Source organism: Anser anser (assembly GCF_964211835.1).
Source record: "Anser anser genome assembly, chromosome: 3".
In the NCBI taxonomy this organism is placed as follows: domain Eukaryota; kingdom Metazoa; phylum Chordata; class Aves; order Anseriformes; family Anatidae; genus Anser; species Anser anser.
The window spans coordinates 68,815,569-68,839,403 of record NC_139722.1 but is presented as its reverse complement, the minus strand read 5'-3'; the positions used below and the strand labels follow the sequence as shown (position 1 = coordinate 68,839,403).

Here is a 23,835-nt window from a genome sequence, read left to right as displayed (position 1 = left end):
TACATTGCCTTACCTAATGTACTTATCTAGAGTTTTTGAATGGTTCTATAACCTATACTACCTGCTGTGTCTCTAGTTACATATAGATCTACCATTAAGGCAAACACATCTCTAATACGTGTATACAAGATTTGGTATGTCAGAATAGGCAAACTTCTATGTGTACTACTATAATTTTGGTAATACCAGCTCTCAAGTGAGGCCAAAGTTTTAACGATCAATGAAAAAATTTCCAAGGTCAATGTACTTTGAAGAGAAGAATTAGATCTTGTATTCATCAGCCCACATAATATAAATATGATAAACAGTTTTAAAAATAAACACACCAGACAAGATGTATCTAAAAATCTTCTATTTTAAAACCTTTTACAGTTGCTGTGTCAAATCACCACAGTTATCTAGCAAGTAAATTTAAAATATGTTTATAACCAAGGAAACTAGAAGTCAAGAAAAGACAGATTTTTTTCTCTACTAAAATATATATATATATAAATTAAAAAATCTGTCAAATATAAAGAATTGCATGCTTTACCACAAATTATTTGACAAATTCCTGAATTTTCACTTTTGCTAAATCCATATGCACAGACATTTTACCCTGAACCAAAAGCTATGCTTCATATGAGAAAGTAAAGGATGCTACCAAATTATTTATGCTATACTAATCCCAAGAGCAATTCCAAATATATTCAAAAATTAAATATATGTGTTTTGCCAAGTAATAATTTCTCCCATCTGACAAGATCCCTTAAAGAAAATATGCAGCTTTTCCCAAATCCATACAGCATCTGGTGCTACAAACATTCTAATAAACCTATGCCAAAAAAATAGTGTGACGGGTTTAAGTCCACGGATAGCTGTATCCAGTATTTCCACTGCAGCTGACACTTTGGTACAATATATTCTTCAAGTTGATGGTGTACAGTCTATGCTGAACTTTACTTCTGGTATATGACACACAGGTGAAAAGAAGACGGGTTAGAGTAGCAATGTACACTTTTATTTTTAAGGTACAGAACATAAATATTTTCCAGGTATATGTTATATCTAAATCCTAAATATGCATGCTCCTAGAATGCCAACATTGCTCAGTCTGCTTTGACAGACAACATACTTATTTTTTGATTGTCTACTAACATAGTCACTGAAGGCACTGACTATGGCTTTCCTAATTAAGATTTCTATTTAAATCAAAGAGTAATACTCAGCTTTTGCTCCTAGAAACTTGCTCTCAGTTAAGCCAAAGCAAATAGTCTTTTTCCATCATAGGACACACGGAAGCAAACAGAACCGAAGGCTATCAGGAATGAAACTGAGCTCTATCTTCTTGTCCCAGTTTCCTCATTTTGATGTGATAGTTTCATAAATGATGCAAGGAAGCATTTTCTTTTCCCTATTGACCAACTCAGAATTAGTGGTCTGAAAGCACAGGAATAATTGAGCTAATCACAAAATGACATAAAAATTCACCACTTAATATTTATTTTAAAGCTAAAAATAAGAAAGTGATATAAAATATTAATCCAAAAGTTAAGCTATCCACTCCCTCATTATTTCCCTTGACACCCTTTAGCGGTCTTTGAGACAACCTTACAAAGCATACATATGGACAATTAACACCTAGCTCTTGCACATCATTCTAGCAAACTATGTTATTGTAAATGATCATCTGAATATTTTACTGTTTTTCTGAAACAAGGGTTAGCCCCTGAATTTTTTGTGTCTCTAACTGCTAGAGCTTAAATTTAGGGAAAAGTATGAATAGCCTTCAGTTCTCACACTGTAAGAGGAAATTTAAATTTCAAGTTTGTTTCCAGTACAATAAAAACTGGCAGGCTATGTGGGCACCAGTAACTTTCTCTACAGTATCGTGGCTCTGAAAGCTTCTATAACTGTATGAATTCTTTCCAAACTGAATTTTTCTGTGCAATTTTCCTCATATGTATTAGATAGAAGGGGAAAAGTATTTATTCCAGACCTGCTTTTGAAAGAATCCCTCATACCCTATGTAAAAGTGCAAGTGGTGGCACCATCTTACCAGCCATTTGATAATGCAAATTAATTTGTAACAAAGGGATCGTATCAATGAGCACTTGTAAGTCAATAGCCTTTGTTTCTTAACAAGATATATGAATGATGCAGAGCTGGAGCAATCTCTTTCCAGAACAGAAATAAAGTAATGGGTTTAATATACTAATGTAGAGCAGAAGTGGAAAAACTGTTACTTGAAAGAATAGAATGACTCCACTTCCAGTATAATACATTCAACGAATACAGAGACAAATTATTATTTTTTCTTCATTTGGAGGACATTAAGAATAATTGTAATGTGAAAGACTTCACTCCGAGAACCTCCTCAATGCTGCAGTAAATTCATATGTAGGCACAATAAAGTGCATTTATGTTGTTGTAAAATTAGATGAAATTAAGTTCTCTTAAATTTTTATTTAAAGTTAAAATATAGGATTTGGAAGTTCCTTATATGCTTGGTAAGCTGGATGGTCAGACAGCAGTTGGGACATTATTTCTGGTTTTGAGGAGATGATGTAAAATGCATGATTTTCATTTTTAGCATTTTGATTAAGGCTTCTCCAGGGGATGACAGATACACGTCTGAAAAGATATTCATAATAAATGCAGTCAAAGTTGATGACTGGCAAGTCTCATTTCTTTTTTTTTTTTTTAAACTATTATTATTATTATTATTAAATTCAAACAATCTTTGATGAGACTATTTCAAATATAAAAAAAAAAAAGAAGACAACCCCAACTTACAATATAATTTTGAAGAAGTAGTTCCACTGACTCTCGCCTTCCATATTTGATAATCCATGATTTTAACTTTGATTCTGCAAGGACTAAGAGTGACAGTAGACGGTACTTCAGTTCCAGAAACTCCATTTTCAACAGATGGAGCTCAGATGAAGAGACAACAAAATTAAACCTGGAAAATGAATCATACTGTAGTAAAATACATCAATAATTTTTTTTTCTTCCAAGGCAGACTGAAAGCTTCACTTACAGTTCAGATATTTTTCACCTAATTCAGAGTCTACTAACATTTAATTATATATGACGATCATTCTGATAGCTGCTTTTGAATAGCAAATGAATTATAATCATATTTATTCATAGAAATCATCAGTTTACATTTATTACTAAGTTTTGCAAAGTCATTTTTCTTTTTTTCTTATATTCATCCTGATTGCTGTTACATAACATCTCTTCCAGGGGCAAGTAATAACAGGATCAATTAAAAAAAGAAAAAAAAAAAAGTATTCCCTTTCAAAACACTTAGCTTCTGTTAATTCTCATCAATCATCAATGCACCAAGCTTTTCAGTGTATTTTTATTTATATTCTGAGAGGGTTTTCCTTTCCATTTTTTTCATGCTTTCCACTAAGAAACATAATTAGACAGCAATTTTTATGTGAACAGGTTAAAAAGCAAACAGGTCTCCTTTCATTCACAGAGGGTTTTCATTTCAGATTGAAAGCCTTACCTGTCTGCCATATCCTCTAATTGGTCAGGTGGAACAGGTACTCCATTAACAGACCTGGCTCTGTGGATCTCATGGAATGTCTTTTTGTGACCTTCTATATTTTTAAGTAGATCCTGTTTTTAAGGAGAGAGAGCAAGATTGAGAGTGAGAGAAGAAGGGGTGGAGGGGAAGAGGGAGAGAGGGAGAAAGAGAAGGCTCACAGTAGGCTACCTAATAAGCACAATTTGAAGCCTGCACCAATGACTCAATGTAGTTAACTATTTGATCATGCTCTTAGATTTGCATGCAAGGTTATGCCTACCATAAAAGCATTTACATCAGCGTGAACATTTACATAGGAAACACCCTTATTAAATGCTCTGTTAAAGCTATGTCTGACAATTGAGGAAGATTTTAAAACAGAGAATACACTGCAATGATTTAACAAAACAAGAACTCTTAACTGTATTAAATAATGCCTGAAATGCAGCATGAAAATACACTAATACCACTACTGTATAATCCTGCTAAATTTACTGTTTACATCTTTATAGCAGATACTAACCTTTATTAAGTACGATTCAAATATTCAGCAACTAACCTACTCCTTTATATACCGGCAGAAGATCCAGAGCTCCTTATGTAAGTACATATTCAGTATTTAGTGAACTTCTCATTCCCTCAGCATCAAAGGATTTCAGGATTGTTCTCTCTATATTACACAAATGAATGCAGAATGTGGTACCCGACCAGTATTCCTGTGATAAGGATTGTACCAGCAGAAACCTTACAGCAGAGCACATTTCAACTGTAACTAAGCAACACCGCTTCAAACGGTTTCCTGGAGATTACATATTAAAATGAATGACTGGCAGTAGTCTTTGAAGAGATACCATAACAATAACACGTAAAGTCCCCAGTGGCTGAGAGGACACAAAGCAGTGGATATTTTTCTGCAAACAGGCAGCTCTTGGCACAAAGTGCTCAGAAGCCTATTAGCAAAAGGTAATCATAAAAAGTTGCCCCCTTCTCTACCATGGGAACAAAGTGCAGGCTTGTTGTCCTGGTTTCAGTTAGGACAGAGTTAATTTTCCTCTTAGTAGCTGGTAGGGTGCTATGTTTTGGATTAGGATGAGAAGAGCGCTGATAACATGCTGATGTTTTAATTGTTGCAGAGCAGTGCTTACACCAGGCCAAGGACTTTTCGGCTTCTCGCTCTGTCCTGCCAGCGAGCAGGCTGGGGGTGCAGCAGGAGCTGGGAGGGGACAGACCCAGGACAGCTGAACCAAACTGGCCAAAGGGATATTCCATACCATCTGACATCATGCTAAACAATATATAGGGGTGGCTACCCGGGGTGGGGGCGCTGGCTGCTTGGGGATAGGCTGGGCATTGGTCAGCGGGTGGTGAGCAATTGCATTGTGCATCACTTGTTTCATACACATTATTATTAGTAGTACTATTATTAGTAGTAGTAGTACTATTATTATTATTATTCTTTTCCTTTCTTAATAAACTGTCTTTATCTCAACTCACAGGCTTCACTTTCCCATTTCTCTCCCCCATCCCAGAGAGGGAGGGGGGAGCGAACGGCTGTGTGGTGTTTAGCTGCTGGCCGGGTTAAACCACAACACTCGTGTATTGATCCTATCTGCTTGCTCAGATCACCAAATGGTCCCGTAATTCCCATCAACCCATCTATGTTTTCACTGTTTTCTACTTCAGTCAAAACCTCATTGTGAAACAAAGTGAATCAGACTTTCTCAGATGCAGGTGATGCACTGATTTTACCATGAGGAAAACTCCACTGAGGCTATCCTGTAGCTAACTTACTCTCATGTAGAGGACTGACTTGGAACATGCATCTCATCTAGCTGCATTGGAGACCTTGTCAGACAAAGAGGAATGCCCCTAACATGCACTCGTAAGTGAAAATAAAACCCATCAGTTTCATCCAAAATCAACTGGAAGTCCAAGAAAACTTTTACACATCAAGAGAAATCCTGCTCTGCAAAATGACCCACAACATAGAATCATGAAGGTTGGAAAAGATCTTCAAGATCATCTGGTACAACCATCAGTCTACTACCAATGTCACCCACTAAACCATGTCCCTAAGCACCAGGTCCAACCTTTGCTTGAACACCCCCACGGGCCAGTGATGCTCCACTTCCCTGGGCAACCCATTCCAATGCCTAACTACTCTTTCTGAGAAGAAATAAACGCTTGCATAATTCCTTGAAAGTTTGTCCAAGTAAGCTGATACCTTTTGTATTAGCTTCCAAATGGTTATAAGCCATAAAGTTCACTAAAATAAGCAATGTCAGATGACAGAGAGATACAGAGAAGGTGACGTTTTCTGAACAAAGGCATAACAAACAAAACCCCAAAACCTCCTGAAGAACAGTGACTGAAAAAAAAAGTAAAAAAATAGGCTAATGTATTTCTGGTACTACCCAGTAGCATACCAGGATTCATCAATACAAATTTGAGTGATAAAAAAGCTCCAGGAGCTGATGTAATTATACATGTTTATGTTGAAGTTTTCCCCATTTCATTCTCATGGGAAAAGTTCCTTGAAACAGACTAAGTTGTTATTTTTTTTTTGAGTAGATATCCCCCCCCACTATTTCTGATGCAAAGAGAATAGAGTTTAGTACACATTTTTTTTTTCTGTTTCTTATGAGTGTATCAAAATAAGGTTTATACTATTCACATTATGCAAACAAACAATAACAACAACAACAAAAAAACATTTTTTTTATGAAAATCAATTTTTATGAATCCTGTAATATTTTATGTCAAAAATAAAGCTAATGAAATGTAACCTTATGAAAGACTAGACTTTGAAAGATAACAATTATCTTTCCCATAATATTTAATATTGTTTTGGTAAGATTTATTAGCTAAAACTTAAATTAGAACAGGTGACACTGTTCTAATAAAGAATAATTGGGAGATCCAAAAACTGTCAAAACGATCTGTTCCAAGATATCCATGAAATTTGTCAGCTTTTCATTATGTGGCTTTACTTTTATTAAAAAGTGGATTTTTTTAATGGAAAAAACCTTCATAGCCATAAAAATGAAAGCAATATCCAAACACAAGAAATTTAAAAAATAGTATTGATAAAATAATATTGAAGAAAATATATGAAACAATACAGCTTTACTGCCACAAGTACAGCCTTTCTCTACACCATTTTTTTCCTTTCTCCTTTATATTTGCTGCTTCAGTTTTTCGTCAAGTCTCCAATATTTTATTTCTATACTTTTCTCTTATGTATTACATAAAAGCACAGACAAACCTCACAGTTTTGATTTTAAATGACAACAAGGACTCAGCAAAAATAATAGAAATGATATTCAAATTTATCTAGTAAATTTCCTCTTTACCACAGTAGAGGGGACTTCTCATGTCATTTGTCATTACAATCCAATGAAAATTCATTTCACAATTTTTTTCCCCGAGTCTGAGGTATATATTCACGAACCATCAGCACATTTAGTAGTTGCATTTAGCTTGCTGTCTTTCTTCTGTTTCACCTAGTGAATTCACATTGGTTGGACAATGCATCCAACTTAGGAGTTCTGTACGGAGTTTTCCCCAACAGAACTCCTAGAATAGGAAACAGTTAAAATACTAATACACAGTATTTTTCAGAAAGAAGCAGCAGGAACATTCAAAACCAATCTTTAATATTACTTGTAAAATACATAGGTACCACAGTTAAAAGTCATCACTGAAAGATATCTAATCTTTAGCTACCATCAAAGTGACACCACCCATACCAACTAGCTTTCAAATTGCAATTAATAATCATGGATCATTTATAGCCTTGGAAATAATGAAATATAATGCACAGAAAGAATTCATGTGTATTTACCTTAAGTTGTTCAAGCTTCCGGTGTATTATATTCGCTGTTTCCTCATGAGCTTGCTGAATACTTACTTCTTCCCTCAGAGCAACCTCTGCTCTATAAAGCCAAGCACCTATGGTACCCAAAGGTGCAGGAAGAGATTTATCAAGCTGTATGTGCCAATCAAATAGCTGGGAAATAAAAGTAAGAGGACTGAATTTCCTTCCTTGCTTAATTTTACGAACAAGTATGAAGAAAAAACAAGCTCTTCATTGTAAGAAAAAAATAAAATAAAACACAACACTTTGAGACAAAAACCTAGATATATTACTTCAACATTAGTTCTGAAATTACATCATTCTCATAGGCGACAAAATCTCTATAAGGATTTCTGGATTTCCCTTCTAGAATCATAGCTGCGTTACAGAACCGATTATATGTAAACTGTAACAGCTGACATTCTGAAGATTTGGAATTTCATCAAGCACAGCGAAGCAGGTGAGACAATCTTCCTCTCAGTGCTATTTATTTCATACTTTTCCATAAAAACCTTTTCATTGTAATTTTGATTTTATTTTCATTCAAATATGCAAATGAGTTTCAAAGAACTGTGGAGTCCAGAGTACAACAGTAAAATACCATGTCTTATTGGCAATCCCAGTTATGGGAGTAAAAATAATGAAAACTGTAAAAAAACAAACAAACAAAAACAAACCAAAACAAACAAACAAAAAAGAATATTTTAAAATAGATTCTCCATTAAATATGACATACACACACACACAATAATAATAAAAAAATACGTGAAGATACACTGAGTATCAAATAATGATTTGATAACATTTCTTATTTGGGACAAACATTATAACTCACTTTGGATTTTTCATTCTTTTAGTACAGAATTACTATCACGAAAAATAATGTTAATTCCTTCTATTGCAACCAGGTAAAAAATGGCATTAAAATCTGGCATTAAAAATGGCATTAAATCTTCATGTTCAGAATTTGTTGCACAGAAATGTCTTCTGGTTAAATTATAAATATTGTATTTGAATTTTTAGTTATAACTAGAATAACTTTAGTAGTTTCAATTTAAAAATTACATTTTGAAGCTGCATTGTGCATTTTTTTCCCTTCACAATATTTTCAGCTTGGCTTGTCAATATAACTTCACATAAAGGGAAACCTCAAAGTACTGTCCTTGTCTTAAAGTTCATACTGTCTTTGAACAAATATTAAGGACGATAGAGCTATAAACATTCTCAAAAAAATACAATACAATTCAACATCACTAGAAACTTGTTTCATATTTATGTTCCTAATGCCTAGTAAAATCAGCAGCAAATAGGTACCTTAAAGTATTTAAAAATCTCAGCCTTCACTTAAAAAAAATATATAGTGTAATAAATTTTCAACTTACCCTGGAAGAAACTCTGTCCCATGCTTGCTTCACTATAGCTTGATCAAGCAATAATTTACCATCTTTCCGTAAGGACTGGGTTGCAAGTTCAATCGGTTTCCTTTTTAACTCATACTGCACTCTGAAATGCTTAAATGACTGCACAAAGACAAAATCAAGTTAATGTAGCATAGAGTTAAAAAAAATCTGCAACATTTATGGAGTTGCCATTTATGCCACCTATATGACAATTTTGCATTGATAGAAGTCATAATACTTCCCAAAAAGGAGAAGCAGTTAACTTGTATATTTATAACCTTCATTGAACTGTTTTTTATTAAAGGTTTTAATAGATCCTAGAATGGTCCAGGAAAATATAGGTAGGACTTTTACATTTCCCTTCAGTTATCAGATGCCTGAACTCTGTCCAAAAGGAAATAATCATTTTTCAGATGAACTAGCAAATGGTTTAAATGCAAGTTAGGACAGGCAGTTGCTGTTTTTAGAAAATAGTCAAGCTTCGGTAGAAAATTTAGGCCAAAATTTGTAGTAGATTTAGACATTAACTTTTAAGAGAGGGCTTAAAAATGAAGCTCTAAGCCCTGTCTTCTGTCCACCTCTCACCTCATCCAGCTTTCAGTTATACCTCTCATTTGAGCTATATCATGGAAGATCTGGAAGGACTGTACAGACACATGCTCACTTCTAACTAGGACAGTCGTTCATGCTGCTAGAAAAAGCTCTGTGTTAGGCAAACCATCTGTGCACTATTCTACATAGCAAAGCTGGAGCTGACATTATAATCCTCCACCAATAACAGGCAACACAATTTACATCCTTATTTCTTTAAACTACAGTATGTTGAATTGCAAATATGCAGACTGCATAAAATATTGCAATGCATATTACAAAAATGATGACAATAATATCTTATTACTCAAATATTTCCCAATATTTCCCAATTGCTTACCTGGTATTTTTCCTGTAAGCTTGTTTCTGCCACCTGTGCTCGGGCTAAATCTCTTTCAAATTGTTCTGCCCACACTTTTAGGTCTCTCAGCATCAACCTGTCTTCCTTCTGTGAGTTAATACAACCACATACACACAAAAAAATTATTACAGCCTTTTAATAGAGGTGTCAGATATAGCTCAGGATAGAAAATCTCTCTAGCCATTCAAGGTCATTAGTTGTAGTGAAAATCAATAGAAACCTTGGGGCCAAATTCTCTCATCACTTATCTTCATACAGTCTAATTGAAAAGCACTTTGTGAGTATGAAAGATGAACTCAGCATCTAGACATGAGTCTTGCAGTGTCATAACTATTTGTGTCATTACTGTGTCAGAAATATTACTTGTAGTTCTTGCCTGCTGTTAAATTAACAGAAAGTACTTCAAATATACCTCAACAGCTAATTTTAGTTTTCCACATATATGCAGTGTGAATTTCCAGGAAAAGCTAATTGGGCTGAGACAGGAGAGAATTTATCATCATCATTTCACCACCTTTTTATTATCTGGTCTACTATTGCTGGGAGGGGAGGGAAGGGGAGAGAAAGGTTATGGTGCTGGATGAGAAAGTGTAGTAACAGTATGATCCCAAGGTCATGCATTTATTTTCTTAGTGACTTCAGGGAAATCCTTGACATCAAGCTCTAAGTTCAGAAGCTGGCAAAATATTTTAGTAGAGAATATTTTAACAAGGAAAATGGAAAGAAAGAAATAAAACTTGATTTTATTCACAGTTTCTTTTGTTTCCATGACATTTTTGGCATATTTGTTTTATAGTTTTGCTTTAACACTTCAAGTATATCATCGGCCCTGAAGCTTTGCAAGGCTGCAAAGTTCTCTGCAGAGTTCAGTGACCTGGCAGTGAAAATTAAAATACTGGCAGGAAATCTCAGGTCTGTCAGCATGTTATATGGGAAGGTTGGCAGACAACAGAAAGGCTTTTTGTGCACTGTGTAAGTACACTAATCTTTAAGTAGAATACAAGTGTCCATCTCATATTTTCAACCAATGAACCATGTGTTCTGGCTGTTAATCAGAAGCTACTCTTTAAAATGAAAGAAGTGATATTACCATAAAATTGGTGACTATCAGAAACACATCTGTTGCAGTGAAAAAAAGCAACACCGCATTGCACCAGCTAAGCACCTAAAATGAGTGACTGAATTTTAAACATTATCTGAGAGAAGAAGCACTGGACTACGTGTTAAAAAAGAAGAGCACCTGATAGTATTTAAGTAATAAAGTTAATTATTTTAATAAAATCCTAACCTGAGAAAGGAGCCAATTATGGTTCCTTTCTTTGAAAGTTGTCTCAAATATGTAAAATGTAACTTCCCTTAACCATTTTAACAGCTTAGAGGTATTGCTTCATTTCAGTTGAGGAAAGGACAGAATCATCTTCTTTGATGTATTTCTGCTAATTCCGGTACTGATCCTCTGCTCAAAACAGTGCTAGTTGGTTGGACAGAATTTGCATAACAGATTGTGCAAATCTCACAGGCATTATGTCTGTTAATTCCCTAGGTAAATTCTTATCTGGATGTTGCAGCAAGGTTAACATTGTGTTAGGACAGCTGCACTGGAACAAAGCTCTATTTCCTATTTTCTGACACATGCCTAAAGCTGGTACCTGAGAAACAGTCTAGGGCATATATGACACTTCCCTGCTCCTGCTTTTTATAATGCTGGCATTTCCTTTACTGCATACAGTGTCACAAAATGCCAGAACACCTAATGCTTCCAACATTTAAACATAGAGAAGGAGAATAAAAGTATTATTCTTCTAGTCTGATAGTACTAATCTACTGGTCTGATAGCACTACTCTACTGGTCTGGTAGCTTGCTTTCTGTGTGGAAAAATAACATCAAGATTCTTTGAGATGAACAACAAATCCAAGACTACTCCCTTATGAGAAGAGAGAATTCTTTACTCATTCAGCCACCAAAAGAAGAACTTTGGTATTAAAAGCACTCCATTCGCTAGAAGTGATAACTTTAATGAGACTATTGAAATCTCTATTAATATTTAGCAGTCAGATCCATAAAGACAATACTAAATTCTGCATCCTAATAGGTCAAAACTCCTGTAACAATCCTGGTAATTGAAACTTTAAGTAAGGTATTCTTGAAATCAAGAAGAGAAAGTGTTTCACAATGCAGTGAATAGTGCAGTGAATGCACTATTTTTAGTTCATACTATAACTTCAGTTTTGTAAAGCACAGGACTTTATTCCTCTATGGATTACATTCTTATGGCTGAGAATCACTTCCTTTAAGATAAGTCTTTGCAAGAGCATCTGTGTGGTGACAACTGTTCATACAGCAAGCAATGTGAGCAAAACAGGCATTTAGCAAGATTCCTGTTAAAGCAGCTTAAAAATTCAATAATTGCTAAAAATGAGCCTGACTCTTTTTGAAATAGAAATCACCAGAACAAGAGCACCTGTGTGATACCTGAAGAACACAGGAATAGCCACACCTCTCAAATTACAGTATGATTTCTTTGACATTAAGTGAAAAAGGTAAAGTTAATAGGTGACATTAGGTCTTCTGAGATTCATGTATTTATTTATTTTCACTATTTAGTCAGATGATATTTGTTTACTTTTCTGCTTAATTGCAGATGTAGGTCTTTCAATAACTGCCTAACTTAATGGCGTTGACACTGTGCAACTGAAGAAAAGCATAATAGGCATTTTATTTATTTATTTCTAAATTTTCACACGTTTTCACTTGAGCTGATCACTTCTTGTCACCTGCAGTGATTCTGTGTTCCTTGGTTGATACAAAAACATTTCAAAGTCTCAGTTTTGATAACTGTCATAAAGGATTCACTTTCTTAGAAACAAAGGTACCTGCCACCATCATCCCCTGCCACCATAATCCCCAGTCTGATGAGATATCATTCTTAAAACATGACTTTTATTAGTGCCTAATGTTTCTTACACTGAATAAAAAACATTAAAAGGGTGTTGTTACAGATACATAACTATTTTCTAAAGCCTGCACATCTTAAGCAGAATACAGAACATAACATAAACCATCAAAGAAAACCATCAAAGAATTGTGACCATTTGTTCTTTCCTCAGTATGAGGATTTTTGATCTCTGATCACATTTACTTTAACTCTTTTAAGTCACTACAACTTATTTTCTGCATGCTACTTCCAAACAGAATTTTAGATTATTAAACTATCCTGATACAATTCTACGCATGTTCACTTATTTGCAGAGACAAACAACAGAACTGGACCACTCAACCACCAAAGAATATGAAAGAAAAAGATTAGAGAAAAGTGTTTATGAATTCCAATATGATAAGAACAGGGGAAAAATTAAATTTACATAGAAACTTTTCAGCCCAACTCAGTCTCTCTCTCTCTCTCTCTCTCTATATATATATATATATATATTTTCTTCTTTAAAACTGAACTGCCAGTGTTAATTTGAAAATTACATAATACAGAATACTTTGTTGTTTGGAGAGATAAAAATATATATCCGTGTTTCATGAGAAATTTAATTACGGACTAGGAAATGAGTTATCTTGAGTTCTCTACTATGTAATTATAAACCAGCTGAACTGTTCAAATTCTTAGGCAGAGCCAGAACAGAATTTTCAGACATGACCATTTAAATCTTAAAAAAAAAATAAAAAAAAAAAGAAAAAAAGAAAAGAAAAGTTAAAAGTTATCTGTTTTTCAGAAATGTGGAACTATTTTATTGCCAATTTACTGGAAAGAAAAAGTCCCTTTAAAAAAGTTTATCTATGAATTCAATTACTTAGTCAATTCCTCTTGAAAACTCTTGTTTATATGTATGTGTTACTGTCATCACTGAAACACATCCACTGATAACAGTAGCACAGATGCACTGTGAATGCTGAGCCAAGCAATATCTTCAGGGGAGAGCTATTAATGCACATCTTAAAAAGCAGACAGCAAATTACTGGAAGAGCTCAGAAAGATATTTTTCCAGTTGCTGATCGGAAAATTCCTTTTATATTTGGGAACTATAATGGCATAAAGATGTTGGAGGTGACAGGATTATTTTCTGAATTACTTGTTTCTCATTAGAACACTTTTTAACTTGAAGGAATGTGTTTTCTCTGTATTTAAAATCATATCAAGATGAAGCAATTGATAGATATTTCACAACTTTACCTCTTTACTAGCTTCAGCAGAAGTGCATTGGGACTGTGTAAGGGTAAGAATTTTCAACAAGGTCCCATCAAATCTGCTCAAACTTTTGCTTGAATGGATTGAGAAGATGGGAATAATTCTTCTATGAGTATTAAATTTAATTTCAACATATGCTATTAGTTAGATACAAACAGTATGAGATGAACCCTTGATCATATTTGCTTGAAAATAACCTATTACTTATATATTAAAAACAAAACCAAACAAAATCCAACAACAACAACAAAATAAAAAAGAAAAACAAACAAACAAAACCACAAAGAAACTACCATGGAATAAAGGTAATTAACTGGATCAAGTCAAACTATAAACACAATTGACTGACTGCAGTGACTGCAATTTGCTTCATTATATCTTCACTTCTGCAGTCTTCCAGCTTAATTTCTGAATGCTCATTTCAAATGTAAAAACTTCATCTGTTAGATTTTTGAATTTCTCTCAGTTAATACTAGAAAATTTTAGGTATCTAAATTTCCAAGATGGTTAGAGAAGTATATCTTTTAAAAAGTCATAACCTATGGGGAAACAAAGAGCAGAGCGTTTTATGTCTTCAGGTTTATAAAAGAGATGTATATATGGTTTTATATGTGATTGTGTAAGTGATGCATGTGGTCTTTTTGTGTGAAGGAGAGCATTCATGAATATATACATCTCTTTTATAAATGTGAAGACATAAAAATACCAATCCTGTATATACCCAGAACAGAATCAGTGGACAAAAATTGTTGAAAAAAAAAAAAAGAATTTTCAATTTAAATGGATTATATCATCACACGAATAACTCATATATGATACAATGTGCACTGAGAAAAAAAGTAGTACTCTCTCCTTTACATTTTTTTAATCAATTAATTTACCTGAGGTACATATTAGAATGACCATAGGTGCAGAATGGATTAAAAACAAACAAACAAAAAAAATCACATTTCGGTGGATTGTGTGGCCAAGAAAAGCAGTTACCCATATATTAAATAAGTGTTATATTAAAGAATTTGGAACAAGAAACAGAAAGTATTAAAAAAAAAAAATGCTGTCCATAAGATATGCACAGAAACACAGACAAAAGGTGCTCTTTCTCTCTTGCTGGGGCTGAGCAGATTGTCTCAGCAGTGTTTCCTTCCATTTGCCATGAAGGAAGTAAATGATCCGGATTAGGAAGTGAGTCATAATCGCTTGGCATCACTGAGTACAGATATTCTAGTGCAAAACCAATGCACTACAGCACTCACAGTACAAACAAGAAAAAAAAAAAAGACTGAAAGTGATTCCTTAAAGCAAATAGTCTAGTCTAACTTCACAGTGCAATATAAAGAAGTCTGTGTCAAAATTATAACTGCCTCCCAAATCTAAAAGTCCAAAGACTAAGCAATCTCTTGGACTATTCTTGTTCCTATCCATAAATCCAGTGTGATAGAAAAAGAACTGATGCTCTGCCTCACGTAACAAACTATTGCAATCTTATTGGTGTTATGCTTGAAAAACTCTCAGAGAATTTTGGGATCCATTCATTTGTTAACATTTACCAAAACTGTTTCTGTTCTTTTTGGCTCCTACTGTTGAAAGGAAAATCTCTGCAGAACTGCCACACTCTTTTCTTCATCTACTAGTAAATATTTACAACACAGGTTCTTTTATTCTCAGTTAATCTTTCTTACTTTTCCTACTCTGCTTGCTTTCATTTGAACTGTTAATCAAAAGAAAATATAATAAGCTAAAAAATGTATTTATAACACCCCCACCCCCTAAGATAAACTGATTTGTATAGGTATGAAAGAGAAACTTACATCATTCTCCTGCACATCAGTCACCGTATGATGATCAGGGTAGTACTTCAAAAACTGGGCTACGTATGTCATGATAGACTTTTCATCTGGCTTGTCAACATTCACATCTAGATATGAGTACAGAACATAGTAAATTAAATTATATCTGAATGGCACAACATGATACTTAAATATCTAAACACTACTCTACTTCTTCTGAAAACCATCTAATCAGCATGTTTGATTTAACTCATACGAATAGTCCAAACTTTTTTTAAGCAATGAATTAGGTACCTTCTGGATCAAGGAGCCTTGGAATTCCTAGTTCTGTTTCTGCGAGTGTGAAGGCTTCTTCCAGGTTTTCCCTATTTGATCTTCCCTTTACTTTGTCCATGTCCACTAAATCTGGACGGATGGCATGAATAACGGAATGAAATGCAACACCACTCCTCCAGCTTTGTCCAAAGTCTTTGATTTCAATTCCAACTTGCCTAAGGAATATGAAGGAAAAAATAGTGGATCTCAGCATCAAGACTAGAGGAAATACAGGAGGAGACAGGATGCTCCAACCAGTGGCTACTCATAATTAGACCTAAACCACCTGCTGTTCCTACAGTGCTAGTCAGCTTGACTACAGCTCCATCTGTACACTGCATAAATTCATTACTGCATATGAAGATCCTAGAGGATATAGTTATATACATACTGCATTTGTCACCAGCAAGCTCAGTAGTGGCCATAAGCCCATGGTATTTTGAACAATTAAAGTGCACCGAGGTTCTTGTATATGATGAAGAAGTGCAAAGATATAATGAGAAAGTAATCAGAACTGAATATCACTTCTGACTGCTGCTTTTAAAAGTAATTCTGAAGGGTACAGTGGTCCACAAACTGCAGGACTTTTTTGTTTGTTTGTTTTTTAAATTAGTTTGAGCACGTAAACTTCCTTTGAAGACACACCTGGACAAGAAGGTAGTTTTGTCATTGGGAAGGTCACAGGAACAGTAACTCCAGATGAAAGCTTCACTCACAGATTATTGTAATCATTGAAAACTACAGCCTTTGATGAGCCCTTGAAAAGCTCCTGCGGTGAGCTAAATGAGGGCTTGGCAAAGTGTATTATCCTTCTTTTAGATTTCTTATAACACATTTCACCTACTCTTCCTCACTGTACTGAAAATCAGATTTATGAAACTCTCTCTTTGTTTGTATCTTGCTTGTTTACATGTCTGGAAGTTGCAGCTGACAGCTTTCACTAGCCTGTCTCTTCCTAACAACAATTCAATAGGAATAGTGCAGTACAATCTGATTAGGCATTTTTAGTTACTGTATTCTAGCTATTTATTGAAGAACTGGAGAAAGTCTTTCTCTTTATATTTCTTTTCTCTGAGACATTGTTCCATAATTTACTATTTCCATCTACATTATTACATGATTGATATCTTCAAACAGCAGTGATTACTTAAGTACAAAAAAAAAATCCATTTTATTCTTTTATGCCTTTTATTTTTATTTTCTTAGAGTGAAAGCCACTAAATTAATATTGGTTCTTTGATTTAATGTATGCTTTTTCCATGCCTTTTAGCAAGCACAGCAAACTTGGGATAATTGTACCAAATAGCAAAAATAACTGAAATAAATTTAGGCTTACTTGGCATAAACTTTGTTTAAGAAGAATGAAAATTCCAGACAATTTTTGCAGTAATACATCCTTTGCCTTAAAACTGTGGAAGGATGTTCTGTTTTTTCACCACTTCTCTTTTAACAGCAAGTGCCTGAATTTAGTGCAGAATTACAGGCTCTGTCACTAAGGAATGCTGTCAGTGTGGGGCTTGCATTGTAACATCAAGTGTTTTGGCAGTAAGACTAAAACATCATCATTCAGATATTTAATTCCCCTTTCAGTTCCTCATTCTGTCGAGATAATCCCATTCATTATTCAGAGACTATAAAATGTGATTGCTTGTAAAATTAATGTAAATTATTATTGATTACTTGCTTTTTGTAATGGTGGAACATTTAGCAGCCTCAATTATCAAAAATAATATGATCACAGGCTGGTGCTATATAAAAAGATAGCAAAAGGACAGTCCCTGACAGAGAGAGTTTAAATTCTGAAGAAAAAGTTTACACTTAAGATACAAAATCAATTCATCTGTAGGTTACTTACTTTGCTGCCGTGTACTGTATCCATTTTAGTAAAGCCTTCCTGGCACTTCCTTGGACCTTGGTTACCACCTTCCGTTTGCTTGGGGGACTTGCAGTTTCTGAACTGACAACACTTTCCACAGAAGACGCACTGCTAGACAATGATTGCAGCTGTGGGAGGTTGCTGGTCAGCTCTTCAATCTGTGTGAAAAAAAATATTAATGGACTGTTTGTAGATAATCAGTTTAATTCTCAGCAGTCTCTTAAATAATATTGTAATAGGACTAACAAAACAAAGCTGAGCAGAAGCTGTGATTAACATGCTGTAGATTGTTTAACTGTACTTTAAAGTAGCTTCAAAAATTCTAATGTATGTGCCCAGATGATGGTCTTAATTTCTGAAGTATAGAAAATCTAGCAATCATTGACTTTCCCAACAAACAGTTACAACAATATGTAACTGTGTCAAGTTATCTAGTATGACAAATTATCATTCAAGTAGGAGACAATAGCTCATATTTAGCTTGAACTGAAATTATAAAACTATCCACTAATTTCAGAGGCCACTCATTCAATTAAAGAATGGAAATGACCTTGATGATCATCTGGATAGTTCTTAAGTTACCTTTGTACTGTTTTGGTGTAAATATAATTGTATCTCTGCTTAGAAATACCTCGTGATGAAATAGTGAATGTACTGAAACAAAGTGCATTAGTATTGCTTGCTGAGGTTGTATGACAGTTATTTGCATCATGCTTTTCATCAAATGAAAATCAGTAAATTTTCTCTTTTAAGAACATTAATTTGACAACAATTTGGCCTTAACATGAAATAGTTATATCTGGAGGACACTGCAAGATTGGTCTCCACCTACATCATTTAAAGCTAAGTATTGTACTTACAAGTATTTGCATCTCCCAGTGAAATCAGCAAGTTTACATATGTTATGTATGCATAATTACTGTCTGACATCATGTACAATGGAATTTAGTCATACAGCACAATCATATCCAGGGCTGGTAAGGGTGCTTGTATGAAGAATCCATGATTCTGTACTTTTCTTTTGTTGTTCTTTTGCACTCTTCAGAGAGAGTGGAAGAATATGTTCTAGTGATAAAGGAAAGCCATTCGAGGTCCATTCCAAAGACAGGTATCTTATTTTAACCAGTGTGAAGCACCCCTATAGTAAACTGTTCCTTTACTCAGGATCAGATCCATAGCTAATTATAAACTTAGATGTAGTGAGGTACTGGAAACACAGCAGTTCATATGAAATGATGACCTGGACCATTACTTGAGCAAGCTACACTGAAGTATAAAAAATGTTGTACCTGAAAATATAAAATTATGGTCCACACCAAGCCAAGCACAATAGAAGGTCTACCATCAGCAATATCAGTTGAGTTTATATTGACAAGTTTAATCTATTTAGGAAAGAAAATGTGTTATTACCACACAAAAGGAATGATAACAATTACAAAATAGATTTCAAATAGGTTTCATGCTTTTAACACAGTTTTGTAACCAAATAACAAGTTTGTTAATAAAAAATATAACTGAATGATACAATTTCACTTTTTAAACAAGAATAGCTATAAAGAAAGATTTTTTGGGGGCTGCTGCATGCTATTACTTGTATAAATAATATTTAATTTCATTTAAAAAACAACAATAAGGAAAAAAAAAAGAAAAAAAAGAATTATGTAAAACCGTTATACAAACCGGAGATCCTCTGTATATAGACTTGCATGAAAAACAAATGGAAAAAATGATACAAAAATAAGTTTTAAGTGATTAATTATCAGGTAAATGCATTCATTTAATTTTATAATGTAAAAATAGCATTTTTTTGGCTACATCTTACAGCACAATTAATAAGGAAAGTAAATTAAAGACTATGCATAACAGATTTTAAATTATGCAAGATGTATTTCTAATAGGTGTGGAATGGACTAAATAAAGTAAATTTAAGAGTTAAAGTTAAGAATTAAAGTTAAGAAACAGGAATAGGTTCTGTGAGTCTTAACTCCCAAATGTTAGTCTATAGTCTGAATAAGGTATCACCCTAAAATAACCTCATAAGAGAAAAGCCAGTCATGGAAGGGACAGAGTATGTATAAAGAAATTAATACATAGATAATGCTCAAGGAAATTGAATATATTATATAGTGTCAGAAAATAATGAAATATGCTAACCTTCATTCCCTCAGCAAAACTAAGATAGTCTCCCTTAATACTGACATAAATAAGGGCAGCTAAAGTGTTCATGCGCTGCATACTTGTTCATGGAAAAACTTCAGAGAACATCTGATGTTCTCTGATGTTCAGAGAACATCTGCCAAATGCCAATTGCATTTTGAAGTGTAAAAGGAGTCTGTCTGGATTGTGAAAATAGGAAGTTGATTATATGTGTAATAAACATTACTTATGGTGGTAGGAGACCCCCAGCACTGTCAAAGGCACCACAGACAGCCGTTTATACATCTCCCTTCATTCACCTGTGAGTAAAAACTAGGGACTGCACTCAGATGCTAAAGAGGCATTTCCTGTGCCCACAGCATCCCCATCTCCTCTGGGAGGAAAACAATGACAGACTGGATAGATGCATTCTTTAGTCTGGATTCAGCCTGCAGACACAGCAATATACCTTACACAGTGCTTATTTCCATTTCCCTCTAGAAGGAAATCCGGCATACTAATACACAGTGCATACAAAAATAACTGAAAGACCAGACAAAAATGCTCAGATCGGCAAGCAAAATCATGGTGTCCCATTCCTGGTGATCTATCTTGATACTTAGCAGAGTTAATTATCTTGCTGCACTGCTACATCATACAAAGTTTGGGTCCCCCACTACATTATGACATGTAGACTAGGAAAGCACTTTTTTTTTTTTTTAATTATTATCATTATTATTATTCACCCCAGTCTTGTCTATGATTCAGGAAGCTCTCACTATACTCAAGCCTCCACACTGAGGCTGCATTCTGATATGGTTTGTATCAACAAACTCTATTACATTAACTAGCAGAGCCATGAGTCAAAGCAGAACTGTGCTTTGCAAACGTATTTGTCTTTGCTATGGTCATACATGTTTTTCACTAGAAAAAAATTCTGTTATGATAAATTTCATTCTACTGGAATCTGCTAAGATAGCTTACCACATAACAGAAAAATAATTAAGTCACAATGCCATGGGGTTAAAGAAACTGAAAGAATGCCAAAGTCCAAAAACTCTTGATGTATTGCACTATGAAGAAATAAAATTCACTGGGTGTTACATGTGCATTGAAAAATAAAAACTAAAAATAAACTGAAATACAGACATTAAATGAAGAAAGTAAATGCAATTCTAATAAAAAGAAAAGAAAAAAAAGAAAAAAGATATGTCAGTATAATACAGAGAGGAAAATGAGGAAAAAAGGAAAAAAAAAAGTAGATTGCTTGTATTTGATATTCGTACCTAGAATACATTAAGCTTTTAGGTTTTCATAGAATCATAGAATGGTTTGGATTGGAAGGGACTTCAAAGATCATCCAATTCCACAACCCTGCCAAGGGCAGGGATACCTTCCACCCGACCAGGTAGCTCAAAGCCCCATCCAGCCTTGAACGCTTCCAGGGATGGGGTATCTACAACTTCTCTGGACAATCTGTGCCAGTGCCTCACCACCCTCATTGTGAAGAACGTCTTCCAAATATCTAATTTAAATCTACCCACTCTTAGTTTAAAACTGTTACCCCTTATCCTGTCACTACACTCCCTGACAAACAGTCTCTCCCAAGCTTTCCTGTAGGCTCCCTTTAAGTACTGGAAGGTTGCTATAAGGTCTCCCCGGAGCCTTCTCTTCTCCAGGCTGAACAATCCCAACTCTTTAGGTTAAATATCTAAATATGTTAAATTTCTAAAAAGGTTTGTTACATTTCTAAAGTGGCTGCAGTACTGACTACCAGAATCAATCCATGGATTAACCTGAAGTCCTGCCAAGCTAATAACCACACTGTTCTCATGTGTATACTTTCAGGGAGTAGAGTTTTACATGTACGATGTAGTCAAGTCCATAAATCTGTTCTTTTAATTATAAATGAACACCTCTACTGAACTGAACTAAAGATCATTCCCAACTTTGCTGAGAACAGCAACGGAAAAGTAAGAAACAGAGAAAGAGCACAGAAAATGAAGGAGATCATCCAAGGTGATTCTAACTCAACAAACAAACAAACAAAAACCAACCAAACAACAACAACAGCAACGAAACACAACTTTACCCTATATGTTTCTACATACTAATGTTGAATTTTGACATTTTTACTTTACAGCAACTTTTGTGCTACCAAACCTACCCGTCTTCCTTCTAGAAACTTAAGAGCTGTGCCAATGTTTGCAACCCAGTGAATTCTCTTCAGCTGACGTCCCTGCTCACATGGCTTAAAAAGAACAGTGTAAACTCTAGTTAGATGTATGCCACTTTGCTGAAAAAAATTAAGTTCAAGATCATTATGAACACATATGTACAGGCCATAGCCTGATTTACCTGAACAACATTGCTTGAAACATTCAAGTTGCATTTTTAAATAAAACCATCAGAGAGGACTGACAGATATAGGGGACATAAATACCAAAATTACATGATCAAATAATTATAGATGTCTTAATAACTCCAGGATTAAAACTGTGGACTTCAGCCTACAGACCTCATCAAAACAGCAAAGTATTTTTGTTATGTAAAATAAAATAATTATGTTTATTAACATATATTTGAGAGAAGGTAACATTCAGTAAATAATTTTGCCTGAGAAGTCAAGGTTGTTGTTAGTTTTAAAATTCAGTCTGCAGTAAAGACATCTTATGCAGATGTTAATTTTTTATTTTATTTTTTATCAATTCTCCTTAATACACTGATGATTTTAAAAAAATCACAAATCCTTACTGAACAATAATTTTGCTGAACTTCAGACATTTAGGCTAAAAAATAAAAATAAAAAATAAAATAGAATTTCTTGAATTAATCCAAGAACACATCGTAGTCTCTACCATTCTAAACTGTAATTTTGCACACCCCCCCCGCATGAATCGTATGTTGCAATGAAAATATACAACTACAGCCATTTAAATTTGTATTCATGAAGTTAGAAATTACTTTAACAAAATTTTGCTTTAGGTTTTGAAATTTATTTTGAAGTTACTACAGAATATAGTATTCCACTATACATGGCTTTTAAATTAACCAGACATTATTCTGGTTCTGTAATTTCTGTTGTTTTCACTAGTAAATATAGGCAGGATACAATCCAGTGAATGTGAATATAACCGGTAACTTCACTAAAATTCTTTTTCTGTTTCACTACCTCTGTTTTGCCACAAGAGGGAGACTTCACATGAACAGAAACATAAATCGGTACACTTCAACAGAGCAAAAATACATTTGAAGGAGCAGCTTTCTTTGTATCTTACATTACAATCACTTGCAATCTGAGTTACTACTAATTTTGTGCATCACCTGCAATCGAAACAGAAGTGACATATGAAAATGGAGCAAAAGAATGTCACTTGGAAATCGCCTGACTGTGGGGCAATAGGTAACCTCTGAACCTAGATCAAGGCAGATGGAAGACTTACTCTGTTATCAGATGCTGCCACTTGATATGTGAGCTGGTTTGGAAAATGTGAGAAGTCTTGGCCTGCAAATGTTTCATTTCTCTTCCCATCACACACACAACACTAATCTGGTTCCCAAGATTTACACAGCCTATTTGCTATGTAAATCTTGTAGCCTCCTTATATAACTTGGCTGTGAGAAAGCCATTTGGCATCAGTTAAGGTTCTTTACAGTAGCTGAGCCTCTGTCAGGGTAAATGAATATTAGACCCCATGATACATGAGGGGCTCACATTTTCTCAGAGTGAAAGCCGTGAACTAGTCAAGAAAAGACTGTTGTCATTTTTTCAAGACATAGAATTGGCCTGAGTT

The 23,835-nt window shown here is 34.4% G+C and overlaps 1 protein-coding gene across 16 annotated transcripts in view; it reads right to left on the bottom strand.

Moving 5' to 3' along the window:
• The window catches only part of SYNE1 (spectrin repeat containing nuclear envelope protein 1), a gene marked incomplete at its 5' end in the record, with an annotated part of 301,642 nt that overhangs the window by 215,297 nt on the left and 62,510 nt on the right, over window positions 1–23,835 (bottom strand). For 12 of the 16 annotated variants that reach the window (XM_083830445.1, XM_083830446.1, XM_083830461.1 and 9 more), the window contains 11 exons: window positions 2,776–2,944; window positions 3,503–3,615; window positions 7,368–7,532; window positions 8,762–8,899; window positions 9,711–9,818; window positions 15,736–15,842; window positions 16,009–16,205; window positions 17,885–18,063; window positions 19,195–19,287; window positions 19,586–19,606; window positions 22,209–22,292. In XM_083830445.1, the coding sequence (XP_083686571.1) occupies window positions 2,776–2,944; window positions 3,503–3,615; window positions 7,368–7,532; window positions 8,762–8,899; window positions 9,711–9,818; window positions 15,736–15,842; window positions 16,009–16,205; window positions 17,885–18,063; window positions 19,195–19,287; window positions 19,586–19,606; window positions 22,209–22,292 (1,374 nt within the window). Of the gene's footprint in view, window positions 1–2,775; window positions 2,945–3,502; window positions 3,616–4,046; window positions 4,151–7,367; window positions 7,533–8,761; window positions 8,900–9,710; window positions 9,819–15,735; window positions 15,843–16,008; window positions 16,206–17,884; window positions 18,064–19,194; window positions 19,288–19,585; window positions 19,607–22,208; window positions 22,293–23,835 lie in introns of those variants that run through there. The other 4 variants (XM_083830451.1, XM_083830458.1, XM_083830452.1 and 1 more) reach the window with 2 other exon arrangements.